This window comes from Capsicum annuum, chromosome 7 (genome assembly GCF_002878395.1).
Source record: "Capsicum annuum cultivar UCD-10X-F1 chromosome 7, UCD10Xv1.1, whole genome shotgun sequence".
NCBI classification, from domain to species: Eukaryota; Viridiplantae; Streptophyta; class Magnoliopsida; order Solanales; family Solanaceae; genus Capsicum; species Capsicum annuum.
Genome location: NC_061117.1, coordinates 221,111,907 through 221,130,738, shown reverse-complemented (window position 1 = coordinate 221,130,738; position 18,832 = coordinate 221,111,907). Strand labels below are relative to the sequence as shown.

Below are 18,832 nucleotides of genomic sequence, written 5' to 3'. Positions count from 1 at the left end.
ACATGAATGTGACAGGCACTATAAAAAACTTATTACAAAACAAAATTTAAAGTATTAAATATTTTTAGATATTTGAATGTAAAATCAATCAGTTATTTTCAAGAATGAAGTCGGAATTTGAAATTTATGTGTATCCAATTTTAGCTTTTTAAGTTATCAAATTTAAGAAGGGAGCCTTGGAGAAACTGATAAAGTTATCAATATGGGTGCTGCAATGCACGATCTGGATTAGTCAGGGCTTCAATATGTGTATCGGCCACCAGGTGAAAAACCAAAAAAAAAAACATAAAGTTGTTGTTATGTGACCAAAAAGTTCAGGGGTTCAAATATTGAAAACAGGCTCCGACAGAAATATAAAGTAAAACTGCGTATAATATATCTTTCTTATGACGTACTTTTTCGAATCCTGCGCATAGCAAAAACATTAGTGCATCCGACTGTTTTTTCTTAATTTTTTTTTATTGAATTTCAAATTAATAATTTATAAGTTATTCAACTAGTGGAGGTCCATCTGTCAGTGGTCAGTACGAAGTAGCAAAGAAACTGGAGCCTCACAAACTATTACTCCTACTTGCTAGCTCCAGCTCATTTTCAGACACCAAAATCTATTTTTTTTTGTTTCCCATTCCGTGTCGGTATCCGTATTGGAGTTTGATTAATTTAAATTCGCATCGAGTAGGGTTCCTTTCGAAGGGTAGCTCTCTCTACCAAGGATTTTTTATACCCAGCACTCGAAGTTGAGATCTCTAGTTAAGGTGACCAGCCTCATCCACTGCACCACATTCTTTGGTGGTTAGACACCAAAATCTATCAATACTCCAACTTTCTTTTAATCGTATCCAATATATTAAAAATATTTATCTAATTATTAATTATAATCATTACTTTATTCAAAAGGTGATAAAATAAACGCGTTAAGTCAATCATAGACAAGTAAAAATGGACGAAATAAAGTAAGTATTTTACTACTTAATTCAAATGACCATACATTTTTTGTCTTTTCTTTGGTTCTTTTCTGTAGTATAAGTAGGGTACTTACTCATTTTTCTTTCTTTAATTAACATTTTCCTAAAAGTTACACCTTTTTATTCACACAAAATCAGCTATTTTAAGCTTAAGAACCCCATAAAGATTGGACCTTAATAGCTGTTTACTTCTTGTCATTAGTTTCAAGAATCTCTTATTTTGTGGGTCTTAGCTCTAGACATCAAATCTATAGTAGTTGCATTGGCAAATCAAGAATTGTGGATCAAACTAAGCTTTTTTTTTTGTGTCTGGACAAGTACAAATCAGAGTCAAAAATAGATTTTTGAAAGTTAAGATTTTGTTTGAATAGCTAAAGAAACAACCCCAAGTGGCAGATTTTAGAATGTGAAGTATTATAAAGATTCACAAGTATAGGGACAATGATTCTTGAATCATGGAAAATTCAAGAAAAGTTTGGTTTTTTATGTGAAATGACTGAAAGTCCTATTTTTTTTTCTGTAAGTAGTTGAGTTTGAGTCTATAGGTTAGAGTGTACACGGACCTTAACAGTACCACCTCGAGGAGGCAGAGAGGTTGTTTCAGGAAGACCCTCGGCTCGAGTAACAAGTTTGAGTCTATAGTGAGAGAGGTTAATGAATTTGAAGGTGAGGTAGATTAAGTTATAAAAGACATTAGGGTAAAAATGTCTGAAGAAACTCGTTCATTGGCTTTGACACCAACATGGTCTGTTGCTTCTGTATTGACTATATTTGTTGCTGTTTCACTGCTTGTGGAGCGATCCATTCACAGGTTATCTAATGTAAGTTCAAGATTTTCTTTTGGTTTCTGTATAATATTGTATACATATATATGGTAGTATTGGTGATTTGTAAGGATTTGACTATCTAGTTACCATAGTTAGCTTATTTGCTTCATGTATTTGTACTTTATTAACGACATGGTAACAGAGCCAGCTTCATCCCTTTTTTGGCTCGCGGTCCAAGCTCCAGTTGGGCTTGGTCGTGAAAGGGTGTTAGAGTGGGTTAGAGTCCCACATTGGTTGGGGAACGGACTGGTGGTATGCTCATATGGACTTGGGTGACTTGGGTAATACTCACTCATGAGCTAGCTTTTGGGTCGAGTTAGACCAAAGTGTCATGTCTTTACCGGTTGGATTATATAGTGTTGTTGGTTTTGTTGGAAGAATGCTACAGTAGTCCGTACCCGAGGCCCGAGGCAGGATTTTTATTAAGGAGTTCATGGTTTACTAAAAATGATCTTGTATATGTACTGTAATTTTCCGGGCAAAGGGGGTCCGGATGAGACCCCTCTGTCCTCCTAGTTCCTCCTTTGTTAACATGACTTACTTTTGTTGATGTTTCGTTCTGTGTTATTCTGGACTCTTATAGATATTCTTGCTGTATATTCTATGAAATATAGAGGGTGGGGGGGAAAATAGGATTACAATATTCCTGCTCGATACCATGAAATCTTTAACTTTTAATTTGTTCCATCCTGATTACCTTCCCCTTACGGTACCGTGGGAACTCTCTCTGACTTTGTAGGAAGGGTTTATATGTTCATCGCTTCTTTTCACATACAAACTTCCTTTTGATTACTCAAGCCGCTTAAGAATTGAATATGTGTTGAGGTGCTTGTCTTAGATTTTCCGGTCTTGGATAGTTGCTTATATATAACAAGCTCCGTTTCATATACCAAGGGGAAGGAGAAAGATAGGAGTGAATATCCAACCTCTTTGTGTCCCAAGGCCTCTAATTTCATAGAAGATATTCAAGACCATAAATTTAATTCAAACGGCTTTGATTGTATTTGATTGATTTTGTTTCTTGTAGCAGCATCAATTATGGAACTTCAAAAACTAACAGTTTTATTATTTTCTCATGTCAGTGGTTGAGAAAAACCAATAGAAAGCCATTGTTTGCTGCTGTGGAGAAAATGAAAGAAGGTATTCTATGTTTATGTATAATGAACTTTGAGCATTAGGGAAAAAAAAAAGCGGAAAAAGCTCTTTGAAATTTGGATTCCCCTCCTTCCAGCCCCAAATATTACTTTCCTGTCATAACCATTTTTAACATTCGGTATACAGAGTTGATGCTTCTTGGATTCATTTCTCTCCTACTCACAGCAACTTCCAGCATCATATCTAATATTTGCATACCGTCAAAGTTTTACAATAATGCATTTGCCCCTTGTACAAAGTCTGAAGTTACTGAAGAAAGGGAGAATAAAGATTTGAAGGAGCGTAAACTTTTGATGGCTTTTGCTCTTCAAAGGAGAGTATTAAATTCCTTCAACCAAAAGACGTGTAGAGAGGTAAATTCGATTTTCCATGAGGCATATGAGACCGGTATTCCAATATCTTGTGTAACAATTCTATTCCTGTTGCTATAAGATGTACCTTCAACTGATTATCCTGCAAAAATGAAATAACTATTTTTTTTTTGCTTATCGCCTTTGAGTTGCTTAGCTTCTCTCTCTTTCTAAAATTGTTTCTGAAGTCAATAATCTGAGTCAAACATTTTGTCAGAACCATGAACCTTTCGTATCATATGAAGGCCTTGAACAGCTCCATCGCTTCATCTTCGTCATGGCCATTACTCATATATCTTATAGCTGCTTGACAATGCTTCTGGCGATTGTTAAGGTGACGTTCTCTTTTACTTGAACTTGGTAAACTGAAGCACATTGTTTTGGTGAACTTTTGAAGTCCAGTTATTTTTAAGTATATGTTAATCTATTGTCTATGGTTTCCTAAGTGGCAAGTTTGATTGGAAGTAAGTAAATTGCGATGTATTAATATGACTTGCAAAATGTACTGTTATATATGATGGTAATGCTATACATCGTCACTCAAGGGCCCCCTCACTTACTACCTTGTGGACAGCAAATCTGGAGTGAAAATTTACTTTCTGCTTGAGCTTCCTGATAAACTTATTGTATCGACTGCTGGAGAGGCATCGTGTGCCATAGTCAGAGTTATCTGAGTTGTTGCTGATGTTCTGGTAAAAGTAGTTTGATGCCCACAGTATTGGGGGAGAAGTATTGAATTTTCTCATGCAATGTCTTAGGCGTGGTTTCTTTTGCTAATATTATTGGTTATGAAGAAATTTATGTCCATTCAAAATTTACACTGGCAACTACTGAGCATCGATATCTGTTTGGATATTGTTCTCTTTGTCAACAATATTTTTTGCTTTTTACTATAAGCATACACTGGGTATGTTGTTGTTGTTGTTTAAACATACCCTCTCTAGTAGAGGCATTAGCTCTGCAGCCAGCTTGTCTTGAATTTACATTAGGTGAATGGGTGATTGTCAATATTGAAATTGGTGAATCATGCCATATTGGGTGTAAATATGGTAGTCCGAAGTTTCAATATCTTTACACTTCCTAGTTGTGTCAGTGTCAGCTACTTGCCATTTCCTTGCAGAAGTCGCAATCTATGTCCTGTGGAATGACTATTTTCTGGTCTTTATCCTCATTATCATCACTTCTCTCTTCTTCTTTACTTTTGTGAACTCTATTCAGTTGTTCTGCATCGCTAGCTGCCTGATAAGTGAAAATCTGGCCAGGTCCACAGTTGGAGGGAGTGGGAAGATCAAGCGCACATGGACAGACACGATGTACTAACTGGTAAGTTATACTTGCATGTGACTTATCAAAAAATAATCTTGTTCTCAAGCTTCCACCGTTTGTAGTTCTCTTAAATTGTTATTGTCCCATTGTGGTCTTTGTGGGAGCAAACAAGTATTTTGGTCCCTTATTTCTATCTTCTAGACATATATTGCTTGGTTTTTTATTTGGTTAATGCATGCAGAATTTCTCTACCTGGGTATCTATCTGATAGCTATCTCCAGATATGTTTGTCTTTTCTTTTCTTTAGGGGTGGTGGGAGATACATGTGGAATTTATCTGCCAAGCTAATTTATGCTTCAGTCCTGCTTGGTATTCGTTGAGGAGAATCTGTTGCCCCTTTGAATTGCTTAATGGGGAGAATCCATCATTTGTTAATACTCTGATAAACAGAATAAAACTAAAATAAACTGAAACTCTTTTCCATCGCAGAAATTTCTAGAGCCAAGACATTCCGAAGGCAGTCTACATTTGTCAGAGTTCACACATCAAGTCCACTCGCCAGGAACCATATCCTTGTTTGGGTGGTACGTTCTCATACATTTCTTACTAGATTCTGATTTTCGTAGTCCTCACATAATTTATTCATCCAAAGTAAATAAATAAACATTTGCTCTTTAATAGTTATGTACTTACGCTTTTGGATGAGGTAGTTCGCATAATTATGTGGTGTCAAAGTAGGAAGTTACTTGTACTGACTTAGCGTTTTTCCCTTTTTTAAATTGGTAGGAGTATAATGTTTGTATATTTCTATCAAATTTCGCAGACCTGTTTCTTCCGGCAGTTTGGCCGCACAGTTGTCCGTGCTGATTACCTTACACTGCGCAAGGGTTTTATCATGGTATGGATCCAACCCAACTTTTGTTGAGACTTCATGTTGCAAGCATGCATTTGTCAGTATGCAAGAGGGAAAAGGAGAGAGAACACAAAAGATTTCCGAGCATGAACCACTTCCCTTTAATTCGCTTCTAACATTTTTAAAGAACTAATCACTTGCAAAACGTTAAGAAAATATTTGAATGCTTTCAAAGGCTACTCTGTGGAGCATCTTGGAAGTTAAAAAGGTAGGTAGGTGTGAAATTTGTTAGTCTAGTTTTGAGGAAATTAGTAGGTCACAAAAGACATCTTCTGATGATTAGAAGCAGCTCGTATCACAGTTCAACTAGCAGGAAATTTGAAATAGACAATCATGATAAAGCTACAACTGATGCATATTATCAAGAACGGAACACTTCCTTTCAAAACTAAACATGAAACTAAGCCTGCGTTAGTTAATCGAAAAGATTAGGACACTATGTAGCAAGCCCGATTCATTTTGAACTCTATTTTAGGGATCATTTTGAGTTATCTTCATGTTAATATCGCTGATTTTCTTTTCCATTTCAGTGTCTCTAGATATGATACAGATTTCTGTTAGAGATTACTAGTTACACCTTTCTCCTCTTATTCATGGCAGAATCACAACCTTACATCAAACTATGATTTTCACAGCTATATGATTCGCTCGATGGAAGAAGAATTCCAAAGAATCGTTGGTGTAAGGTACGAATAAAAGTACTCCTCCTCCATTTTTCAGCCTGTTTTTTGACTAGGCAGAGTGTTAAAAGTTTTCTGAAGAGAACTGGGCCTAATGCGGAGAGAAGTTCATTTTAGTTAGTTCTATGATTTGATTAAAAATGGATCTAATCTAATTTTTGAGTTAGCATAATACCCAAAGTAATTAGGTAATAATGATGGGGATCATTATCCATTTATGGAAATAAGGCATAGTACTCAAAAAGTAATTAATAGTTACTGGAAACAGATTCCGGTTTTAGGAGTGCAGGCACCATTTATGCAGAAAAGGAAACAATATTTATGGGACACTGGAGTACCACTAAGATCTTCTCGTGAAGCGTCCACAAAGTGCCTATCATATTCTTCAGTATAATAAACTTAAATACCCCAGATATTACCAAAACTGTTCTTTATGAAACACCTGACTACGTGTTGAAGCAGTAGGTCCAAGTAATGTTTTCTCCAGTTAATTTGGTCCTTAGTCTTTGCAAACTTCTGGAAAAGTACATTGAATCGGTGATTAAGTTCCTGATGGAATGAGTAATGAATTTAGGATTTTTTGTTCCTAGTTGGTTTTCCCTTTACTGTGGCTTCTGTATCATCTTCTGTTCAGTGCATCCCTTCCACACTAAATGATCATTGGATAGAACAACAATGGTGGAGAACTGTAGAATAAAACAATTTTACTTTAAAAATCTGTTATTACAACTGTTCTTGTATGTTTCCATCATTGGTTTCTTAATTGAAGCTTCCTCTCATAACTTGTGTTGTATCTTTGTAGTGGTCCTCTCTGGGGATTCGTGGTGGGCTTTATGCTGTTTAATGTGAAAGGTACTACATCCTCCATTGTTCGGAATGAGGAACTTATGCCACTTTCTTTGCAACTTTGCCATTAGATAAGCTTGCATTTTTCTGCTCGCAACAGTTGCATGGTGAAACTAAATTCCATCCATAACCTCACGCATGACCTATTGAACTTTAACATGCAGGATCAAATCTGTATTTCTGGATAGCGTTAATTCCTATCGTGGTAAGTGCTTCCATTGCAATTCTGTTTTGAGATTCTTCAGATATGCATGAATATGCTTGTGTATATAAAGCAACGCTTATTTCCTTTTTCTCTTATTCCTTATGGAGCAGTGGTAGACTTGACTGTGATCCTGCATGAGGCATCTTTCGTAATTTAGAACTTGGAGCGTGTTACAAATAGTTCAGCCACACAATTTCATTTTTCAGGACTTGGATTAAGCCCTTTCACTACATAGTGCTTTGTCACCCCATCCCCCCCACCCCCGTAGAGGAACTAAAGAAAAAGGAAAATAAACTGAGCAAATGAAGACTAAAGTTGAGTTAAAATGCGTATATCTGAAAGAAAATATATTTGCTTAATCTAGAGGGTAAAAATAGTGTTGGAATACCGTATCCCGGACATTATTCTCCTCCTTGGGATAATAAGATATTTATCTCTTAGCTTACATTCTGAATTATCTTGTATATTACATTAACTCATGGATGCCATAGAAGATACAGATAGTCGTTTACTTGTGCTTCTGTGCAGCTTGTCCTACTGGTGGGTACAAAACTGCAGCATGTAATCGCAACCTTGGCTATAGAGAGTGCTGGAATTACTGGCTCATTCTCAAGGGCAAAGCTAAAACCACGAGATGAACTTTTTTGGTTCAAAAAACCGGAATTACTTTTGTCCTTGATTCATTTTGTCCTTTTCCAGGTTGGTTTATATACCATACTTCAACTTTTAACTGTTTTGTCTATCTATTAACTTACTTTAATATCTATATACACTAACTTGTCTTTGCATGCTTACTCTTGCAGAATGCATTTGAGCTAGCTTCATTCTTTTGGTTCTGGGTATTCACTGGTCCCTAGTCAAAGCATTTCCCTTTAACTGTATTAATATTTTCAATCTTTAGTAGACATTAATGGTCTGAATGTCTGAGCTTTGACGAACGTCTTTATTCCAGTGGCAATTTGGGTATAATTCATGCTTCATAAAGAATCACACTCTGGTCTATCTACGACTAATTATGGGGTACGTGTAATTACAAACTGTATTTGCATGTCTTGTTTAAAGTTCTGCATTTACCAATGCATATCTATTTAGCACTACAGTCTAAACCTATGCTGCTGAATGTCACCCAGGTTTGCTGGCCAATTCCTTTGCAGTTACAGTACCTTGCCACTCTATGCCCTGGTTACACAGGTATATGTCATGACGGATATGGCTAAAATGAGAAGTCGGAATTAAGTTTGATCCTCTCATTAACTTACCGCTTTGTACAGTAGAACAATTAAAAAAATTCAACTTTACAAACTACTTCACCGGTGTGACCTGGTTGCTATTAACTCTGCATGTTGCACTTCCACAGTAAACTTCCTAATAGTTTTCACGGACTAATAAACGAATTGTAGAAATTAATATTTTCAAAAGAACAAAGCTTTGAACATGCTATATTACCTCTTTGCAGATGGGTACAAACTATAAGGCTGCATTGATTCCACAGAGAATAAGAGAAACGATCCACGGATGGGGAAAGGCAGCAAGAAGGAAAAGGAGGATGCGCATGTTCCCAGATGATGCAACTGTGACTGATACAAGCACGGTGATGTCACTCGAGGAATATGATGACCAGTTGGTCGATAGCCCTCGGACAGTGCATGGTGCAGATAGAGAAATTGAGTTACAGCCGCCAACAACTGTCTCAGAGGATCATCATGCAGTAACAATTAACGACACTTCAAGTCGTGTTGGTACTCCTCTCCTTCGACCCTGTGCCTCTATTTCTTCCTCAGCTTCCCCAAGTCTTCCGCCTGAACTAATAGCAAGATCATTGTCAATGCCCGCTAGAGGAGATTTGTGTTTGGATAGAGATTAACCACCACAGTAAAGTTGGAGAACAACACGAAGTGAAGCTGGTGTTAATACACTTTTGCAGGTTTGTTTAACGTCGCATATAACATATATACTCGAAGATGTTTGACATGTGAATTCAAAGAAATATGCAGGTAGGAAAGAAATAGTTTGTATAGTAGCAAAAATATTTGCTCTCAAATGCTCTGGATTGAAATATCTATAACTGCTCTTTCTCGATGTAGTATCCCTTGTATAATTAGTTACACAGATGAGATGTCTACGTAAGATGAAGCATCTTAAAGCTTGTACTTTTTCCTTCCTCGAATAGTTAAAGAGTTTTAACTTATATACACCGACAGTTCAAAGAGTTTTTACATTACCAGTATATTTCAATGTATGTCGCAACAGGTAACTTGTCTTATTTTTCAGATTACTAATTCCATTTTCTGGACGATTACATGTAATTATCATTTTGATAACTGATAGTATACAACTCTTTTATAAACAAAAGGGTGTTGTTATTAGTAGTATCGGAAACAGCATGGACTGCGTACACTTTACACTCCCAGACCCCCACTGGGTGTGTTGGTGGTGGTTATTAGTAGTACTAAAGGCTAAAAGTCATGGCCTATGCAGGTGTCAGGTTAACTGCTCCGTCAGTCATATTTCTGAAAACGGTGGTCCGGGGTTCCCACCAAGTTTCCATTTTCATCAACACTAGCATCTGTTTTTACCGCCGCCGCCGCCATTTTTCTGGGCTGCTGTGAATTCCAGGAGGGCTCTATGAGCAGAGCCTAGGCCTAAACTTTCTGTGTGTTGATCATTGCATGTGCAAAAAGTTACATATTGAGTTTGGCTTACCAAACTAGATGCATGAACATTGAAAAGAGACTTAATGTCAGTCCTAACTAAAAATACAAAAACCTACAGAGATTTCTATATAATAGAAGCACTGGTTTCTCCGTGATTTACCATATTATTCTAAATTAATTATTATAAGTATTAGAATTAATAATATTTTTTTTACTATATTACCCCTAATTAATTATTATAAGTCATCTGGTTTTGATCGGTGCTTCATCATTTACTATATTACCCCCAATTACTCCGTAATTTACTATATTATCCTTAATTAATTATTATAAGTCATTGATATATTAGAATTAATAATATTTTTTATTATATTACCTCTAATTAATTATTATAAATCATTTATATATTAGAATTAATAATATTTAATTAAAAAAATAGATGACATGTTTGCCTATATTACCCCTAATTGCTCCGTGATTTATTATATTATTCCTAATTAATTATTATAAGTTATTTATATATTAGAATTAATAATATTTTTTTACTATATTACCCCTAATTAATTATTATGGTCATCTAAGCATTGTGCCACATAAGTTGAAATAGAAAAAATATTATAAATCACAATGATAAAAAATTTAAATTATTTAAAAAATATAATTGGTTATCGTCGACACAAAACTCTGGATAAGAAGAGTAGCATATATTATTTAAAAATTACATAAAAAGTATTATAAATTACGATCATAGAAGAAAAGTATTATAAATTACAATAATTAAAAACTTAAATTATTTTTAAAATATAATTGACTATCAATGCCACAAAACTTTAGACAAGAAAAGTAATGTACGTTAATTTGAAAATTACATAAAAATATTATAAATTACAATAGTTAACAATTTAAATTATCTAAATATATATTAAAATAATATATGTTGAACCCATTCTATATTCCAGGTGAATCCTAGAAAACATATACAATCCTTTTATTAAAAAATTTCATTTAAATATCTCAAGATTGAAAAGACGAATAAATATGTTAATGTTGGGCTCGTGCCGACACAGGTCATGCACCTCTAGCCTTAATAATAAAGGCTGGTTGGTTTGTTTGATCCTTTCCATTTAGAGGTGTCGAATGAACGGGTTGAGCTGAATTTGGGCTGGCGAAAATGAGCTTAGTTAATAAACGAGCGGGTTATTGACCCACCTAAAAGCTACTTGAGCTGAAATGCAGGTCATAGCCCAACCAGAATTGTCAAAGAGCTCCACAATTGTGTTCATCTCCATTCTCCTTTCCGGAGCAGAAGAATTTGGCAATGTAATTCTCAATGATCTCAATTGTGTTGATTGTAGCAGCCTTAAGTTTTATTAGCAATTAGAGATCAATTGTTGCCTGGTGATACTGTTTTCCACCCAGATATGTGGAAATGTCCCAGTAAGAATTCAATATATAACACTGTATTCTTCTCTTTCCTGCACAAACTCGAATTCAACATATCACCCAGTTCCCTTCTTTACTGCTTTCATGGTAGTAGCATCTACCAATTTAATTTAGGACGCGCAACTTCTTTTCTCTTTCATTTCTAGTTCCAAACATAGGCTGCGCTATGTCCCACATTTCCCAGCTCGAATTCTTGTCGAGCAATGTGTTTTCCTTTATGAGAATCATGAGTAATTATTACATGACAATAGTTTCCAGAGCATGACTTGGAAAGACACCTAATGGAGAAATGTATTAGCAATATCACAAGCCATAATATCAACTTTTCTCGCTGGCATCTATACTTGATCCTGCATCCGCCAGTGCTTCAGCCATCTTTTTTGCTCTATTCTGAGTTTGTCTTTCCACAGCAACCATATAAAAGCCTAACAAGCAAGATACAAATAAAGAACATTAACTATTCATTACAGAAGAGCTAAAGATAATTTAAGCACTCAGCAGAGATTCATCAAAGTAGGACATATAGATATATCCAAATCTTGATGTATCATTAAATTACTCATAATTTTTCAGTTGTGAAGAGTCGTCGTGCATACTGAGAATGGAAGTAAATCGTCTCAGCAATCCACACCCCAAAATGTCCCATGGCACCCCTCAAAACCTTCTGGAATTAAAAGAACCTAAAAATTGGCAAGTGAATCAAAATCTACAGAATAAAAGTAACGATATGATGAAACTTTGATGATCCCTATAAGGTGAAAAGTTTGATTCATTCGCCCAGCGGGATTTTGGTTCAGCATTTATCGTACTTTTCAGTTGATCAATTCTAGTTCGCAAAAAGATAGTTAAGAATTAGTCAAATGTAAGAAAATTTTAAAACAAAATTTAACATAGAGCGTCGAGGAACAAGTTCTCACTTAACTTGGAAGATCTCTATGTTTTAACTGGTAGAGACGTAAAGTTTTTCTACCCAATAATCTTTTGAAGCTCATAGGACTTTTTTCTACAAGCTCTTCCCCTATAGAGCAAACGCCTATAGAATGTTAACAAACACCATAAGCTAATAGAAACCACTACATGCAATATTTATTGGATCAATACGGTAAGCAATTGGCAGTCACTAGGTACTTCTAGCTTAACAAAGAGCTTTGTTGTGGATCATCAATTACATTATTCAATTAAGTCTTGACATACCAGCTAATTTGTTAATGGTCAACTTTCTGCCAGTCCAATACAGGCTTAAAATAACAATTCTCATGTCTAGAGAGAAAAATCTCAAGAAAAAATAAAGAGGATGATGGTGTATACCAATTGCACTTCCAATTGCACAGACCCATAAAATCCTCCCTGACCATTTGTCAGCAACAATTCCTCTATTCCCAAATCCCATCAGCTAAATCTGGAGCAAAGAAAACATATATTAGAATGCGAAATTTGAACCAACTCTAATTTCTTTCATAGTGTTCAATGATCATGTGTTTCTAGCACAAATTTAAAGGAACTGAGACACTGTATGGAATTGTCATGAAACTGAAGCCACAACCTGACAACAAAAATGTGTCTAATTAGCTTCTACGGAGAAGATCAAAACTGATCCATTTGATGTTTCAGTTGCTCTATCAGATTGCCTGACTAGCTCACTGAAATAAAACAGTTGAAAAAAAAAACACATACACAACTATTTTGCAGAAACAGCATACCAGGAAGAAAGAGGCAAGAAACAAGACAACAACAACAACAACAAACCCAGTATATTCCCACCTAGTGAGGTCTGGGGAGGGTAGAATGTACGCAGTCCATACCACTACCTCTAAAGAAGTAGAGAGGCTGTTTCCGATAGACCCCCGGCTCAAGACACAGGACAATATACAAAAATATTCAAAGCATGAAACATGATAAAACTAACATAGATACAACATCCACAAAAATAATGTACATTACCAAACAAAAGACACCAAAACCCTCCTAACTACGGACTACGATTCATCCCCCCACCTTATCCCTCTATCCTAGTATTTTTCCTCCAAACCTTCCTATCCAGGATCATGTCCTCAGTGAGATGTAACTGCTCCACGTCACGTCTAATCACTTCTCTCCAGTATTTCTTCGGTCTACCCCTACCCCGCTTGAAACCATCTAACGCTAGTCTCTCACACCTATGAACTGGGGCATCCGTACCCCTCCTCATCACATGACCAAACCATCTCAACCTCACTTCCCGCATTTTTTCCTCCATCGATACCACTCTTACCTTCTTCCGAATCATCTCATTCCTAACCTTGTCAGCCCTTGTAAGACCACACATCCAATGCAACTTCCTCATTTCCATCACCTTCAACTTTTGGATATGGGAAGTCTTAACTGGCCAACACTCCGCTCCATACAACATAGCTGGGGACTACAACTCTGTAGAATTTGCCTTTAAGCTTGGGAGGCACCTTCTTATCGCATAAAATCCCCCAAGCGAACCTCCATTTCATCCAACCTGCCCCAATACGGTGCGAGACATCCTCATTAACCTCTCCATTTCCCTGGATTGTAGACCCAAGATACTTAAAATTATCCCTCGTGCAAACTGAGAGTCCAACTTCACCACCACCTCCTCTTCTTGCCTCGAGTCACTAAACTTACACTCCAAATAATCCTTCTTGGTCCTACTCAATCTGAAACCTTTAGACTCCAGAGTTTGTCTCCAAACCTCCAGCTTATCATTAACACCTTGCCGCGACTCATCAATCAAAACTCCATCATCCGCAAAAAGCATACACCAAGGCACCTGGCCTTGTATACTCCGCGTCAACACATCTATCACCACGACAAATAAGAACGGACTAAGAGTTGATCCCTGATGCAACCCTGTCAAGACCGGAAAGTGCTCAGAATCTCCTCCCACCGTCCTTACTCGAGTCTTCGCCCCCTTATACATATCCTTAATTGCTCTAATGTACACCACAGGAACCCCTCGCCTCCAAGCATCTCCAAAGAACCTCCCTAGAGATCTTCTCATACGCCTTTTTTAAGTCAATAAACACCATGTGAAGATCCCTCTTCCTCTCTCTATACTGCTCTACCAGTCTCCGCAATAGGTGAATTGCCTCAGTCGTCGAGCGACCAGGCATAAATCCAAATTGATTCTCCGAAATAGGCACAATATTTCTCAACCTCCGCTCCACCACCCTCTCCCAAATCTTTATCGTGTGACTCAACAACTTAATACCTAGGTAGTTGTTGCAACTCTGAATGTCTCCCTTGTTCTTATATAATGAAATCATCGTGCTCCATCTCCATGCCTCAGACATCTTCGCGGACTTGAAAATGTTGTTAAACAGGTTGATCAGCCACCTCACCCCAGCCACTCTAGAAAACTTTCAAAAATCCACCGGAATCTCATCGGGCCCCATCGTCCTGCCCTTTTGCATTTTGAGAATAGCCTCGCTGACCTCCTCTACTTTAAAACGCCGACAATAGCCGAAATCGCAACACTCCCCGGTGTGCTCCAACTCCCCTAGCACAACATCTCTGTCCCCCTCGTCATTCAAGAGCTTATGAAAATACGGCTGCCATCTTTTCTTAATAAGGGCGTCCTCCACCGATACTCTGTCATCTTCGCCCTTAATGCACTTCACTTGATCTAGATCCCGACCCTTCCACTCCCTAGCCTTGGCAAGCCTAAACAACCTCTTTTCCCCGCCTTTCTCCTCTAACCCCTTATACAAACTCTCAAAAGTTGTTGTCTTAGCATCTGTACCTGCTAATAGAGGCAAGAAACAAGAACGGAACAAAAAAGGAACTTTACGAAAACAACACAATAAGGACGAAATTTATGGGGCTCTTCTCACAACTCACAACAAAGACGAATTTTATGGGGCTTTCTCCTCTGTTCAAACATACGATTAAAAATTCAAGGGGACAAGAAATCCAATTTTCCATCTCCCAACTTCTGAGGTCCAGGCACTTGATTTCAAGTTCAAGGAGTCTACAAAATTCCATCACTAATATTCTGCCTGCTGAATTAAGGTAGTAAATTAAACTAAATAATCCGCCAACTGGATGATAACTCCGTTCCAACATGATCATTCAAAAAATTGTTTCTGGCAGTTAAAGCTAAACATCTCAAGCTATTTCTGTCTTTATTCCTTACTCCTCGATTTTCTCCATTTCTTTATGCCAGTGCTTATACTTTACATTTAGAGCATCAAATAAGATCATTTTGAAAAAGGAACATTAGGAATTAATAAGTACTTCCTTTGTTTCATTTCTGAAATAACAATATTTTTATTGTGTTTTATAACAATGGTGTCCGGACCAGCTTTCACAAACCTAGACTAACTCTACGAGATACCCGCCACCTCCCACCAGCACAAGGTACTTGCCACCTCCCACCAGCAAAAGGTACCAGGTAACTCACTCTGTCCATAGAATACTTGCAACCTCCCACCAGAAAAAGGTATACCTGACTCCGTGCATGGAATACTTGCCCCCTCCCACCAGCAACAGGTATCGGGTAACTTATCAACAAGTTCCGCCACCTCCACCAACAACAGGTACGGGGAACTTATCCACAAGTTCTTGCCACCTCCCACCGGCGACGGCAACAACACTCGATACCAGGTAACTCTATCCACTAAGGCTATGGACAAATAGACAGAAATCGCCTAATTTTGATCTCACGCTTCTCAACCAACTTCATTGTCCACTAGGCCACACCGTTAGGTGCCGAAATGAGAATATTACTACAGATAACATAAATTTCCAACATACATTAGCAGCAATAAGGCGATGCCGTATCCGTATTACACTGGTAACTACTACACATATTCAACTCTCTATTCTAGTTTGCAAGGTCGCTAATAATTTCAATAAATCGGAAACACTTTCCATATTTTTACACCAGAAAGCCAAAAGACTAATATTCTTCAGTCAAAAATAATTGACATATCGATGCATATTTTTGTGCTTCTGCGAAAATAGGAACGTAAAGGGGGGGAGAAGAAAGAGATACCAGTTGAAATGAGCTCCGACGGGCGACAGAATATTCGACTCTTTGGAAGAGACAGAGAAAGAGTAACCGGGTATGGGATAGCAACTTGGGCTTGGGCTTGGGCTTATGGGTATTACTATTAGACTCTAACATAAATCCTTTTTTTTTTTTTTTTTTCTAAGTTACAAATAATACTTTATTTTGTAATTTTCAGATACATTATTAGCATTTGAATACAATACATACTTTTAAAGTTAAGGATGCATAATATTAAACTTAAGAATATAATAGTTGATTATTTTATTTTTGCTCGGATACATAATTAGCATCCGGATACATAATTTTAAAGTTGAGATATATAATTTTTATTAATGAGATTAGTCCATTTTTGAAACTATTTGGTCGTGATACATACTACATTAACTAGATCAAAGAGAGATGAATAATTAAAATTATGTATCCAAAAATTTATGAGTTTATGGATGTGTCCGGCTGTGTTTTAAAAAAAGGATTTAGGTAATTAATAAAAATGATAGAAATTTTATGTAGTTTAGTAAAGAAAGGTTGTGATTTTTGTAATTTTCTTGTATTATTATGCATGGGGCTCAATTTACTACTCCCTTCGTCTCAATTTATATCCGTTTCAATTTATTTGTCACTTTTCGAATTTTGAACACAAACAACTCTATTTTTATTGTATATTTTTTATATATCTTTTAATATTTTGAATTATCAATTAATTTGACTATTAGTATTTTTTAAGTAGCTTTCAACTATATAAATTTATTTTAAAAAATAATAAAAATTTATGTCCAAATTTATAGTCAAACTTAAACTGTTTGACTCTTAAAAAAACAAAAAGTATCACATAAATTAAGAGTCATATAAGAAAATTTTGTAAATAATGCAATTAGTGCGCATTTTTTTTATTTTTCTAATAATAAAAAAATAATGATAATATAAAAAAGTTAGTGGGTTTTGTTGTACTCCAGTTTTTCCAATTTGTTTGATATACTACCAAATAATGTTATCGTCGATCTACTTGAAATAACAGACATCAATAAAACTTCAAGAAATTGTAAGTGCAGCTGCGATTAGTGCTGACAACAAGATAAAACAATTCTACCTAGCACCATAGACACACTCTTATACCCCAACTAGTGAACTTGTCCGCGCTTCGCGCGTTACATTGTTAAAGTTCACAGAATAATTTTATAAGTGGACATTAAAGATATTTTTTAAGATTCTTTCGGTATTTGAAGGGGAGCCTAAGAGTAACTGGTAAAGTTGTTATCATGTGATCAGAGGATCACAAGTTCAAGCCTTGGAAACAGTCTTTAGCAGAAATACAAGGTAAGGTTGCATACAATACGCCCTTATGATGGCGCCCTTGCCTAGACCATGCGTATAGCGGTTCTGATATTTAAATCCAAAAAAATAAAAAATTTCGAATGTTAATTTATTTTATTACTAATACGTAGTTTTTCTTTTTTGTAATTTTGAATCACCTATAAGTTTTTACTCTTTTGGAAATGATTTTTTCATTGTCAAAACTACTTGATTTACTATGGTAAAGAAGAAAGAATTTCATTCCTTTTTTCCTTATAATATTTATACTTGTCAAAAAAAATTGGAGTTCTCCGTGTAAATGTGCATAAGTACATAATTTTTTCTTTCACTATCTAATATACATATGCATATAAAGCTTATAAGTGGTACGACTACAAGTATGTAACATATAAATTTATAAAATAAAATGTAATTTCAGTTTTTTTTAATTTTATTTTTAATGAACTGATTTTAGACCGACAAAAAATTAATTAATTTAAGATTAAAAATTTCTAAGATATAAAAATGAAAAGTCATCAAAGACTCTAGAACAGCAAGAGTATCTGTCATTACCTCCCTTTGGAAATCAATCGGATAGGGAAGACTCGAGAGAAATTGAGTAATTATATATTACTATCATGTGGCTGATTGTATCTGTTGTCAATACAATTCTTATAAGTAAATAAACAAAATAACTTGTTCGGGTTAAGGAATATCAAATCAAGATTGCACTTAATATAAATATTGTACACAACAATTTTGAAAAATAATAGTCTTCAACATATAGAAATGGTACTAATATTAGGTTTGAGGATTAATCAAAGGAAATAATAACAAATAGCAGGAGATAATAAACATAATTCATGATCTTATAATAAAATCTGACACGAAAAATAATAAATTAAAAAAATTGAAAAACATCTTACAAAAAAAATGAAATTCATTTTTACATAATTTTCTTCTACCCGATTTAGCGACTTAATGATTATATTAGTCATTTGATTATCTTCTTCAACTTATTTTAGAAGAGGCTTGTTTTCATGACTCAAAACAGTTCTCCTCTAACGTGTTACTTGATTTTTTAAATTGCTCTTTACCTTTAAAGAAAGTTTTAAAAAAATTAATCTAATATATATCATAAGTTATTTTCAATTACTTGAAGGGTAAAACTTTGTAAGAATTAAAAGGAAGTTATAGGACACCAAATTCAAAAGCAAC

At 35.7% G+C, this 18,832-nt stretch overlaps 2 protein-coding genes across 2 annotated transcripts; one reads left to right on the top strand and one right to left on the bottom strand.

The window, feature by feature from the left end:
* The first annotated feature begins 1,054 nt into the window (after nt 1-1,054).
* On the top strand, nt 1,055-9,399 carry LOC107878672 (MLO-like protein 11). Its single transcript, XM_016725752.2, has 15 exons — nt 1,055-1,786; nt 2,875-2,932; nt 3,074-3,300; nt 3,515-3,631; nt 4,560-4,620; nt 5,053-5,147; nt 5,387-5,461; nt 6,077-6,162; nt 6,959-7,008; nt 7,167-7,207; nt 7,736-7,906; nt 8,011-8,046; nt 8,160-8,227; nt 8,338-8,398; nt 8,664-9,399. The coding sequence occupies exons 1-15, from the start codon at nt 1,670-1,672 to the stop codon at nt 9,069-9,071; spliced, it is 1,671 nt and encodes a 556-aa protein (XP_016581238.2). The 5' UTR covers nt 1,055-1,669; the 3' UTR covers nt 9,072-9,399.
* Nucleotides 9,400-11,288: 1,889 nt separating this feature from the next.
* Nucleotides 11,289-12,944, bottom strand: LOC107878671 (the record flags this gene model as incomplete). The annotated part of the gene is given in 2 exon segments (XM_016725751.2): nt 11,289-11,729; nt 12,613-12,944. Coding segments are annotated over 2 exon segments (189 nt in total). The 3' UTR covers nt 11,289-11,622.
* Nucleotides 12,945-18,832: the final 5,888 nt, after the last annotated feature.

Coding starts and splice junctions, on each gene's coding strand:
- LOC107878672 (XM_016725752.2), top strand. CDS start 1,670: ATGTCTGAAGAAACTCGTTCATTGGCTTTGACACCAACATGGTCTGTT. Junction 2,933..3,073: donor TGTGGAGAAAATGAAAGAAG/GTATTCTATGTT, acceptor TTCGGTATACAG/AGTTGATGCTTCTTGGATTC. Junction 6,163..6,958: donor CAAAGAATCGTTGGTGTAAG/GTACGAATAAAA, acceptor GTATCTTTGTAG/TGGTCCTCTCTGGGGATTCG.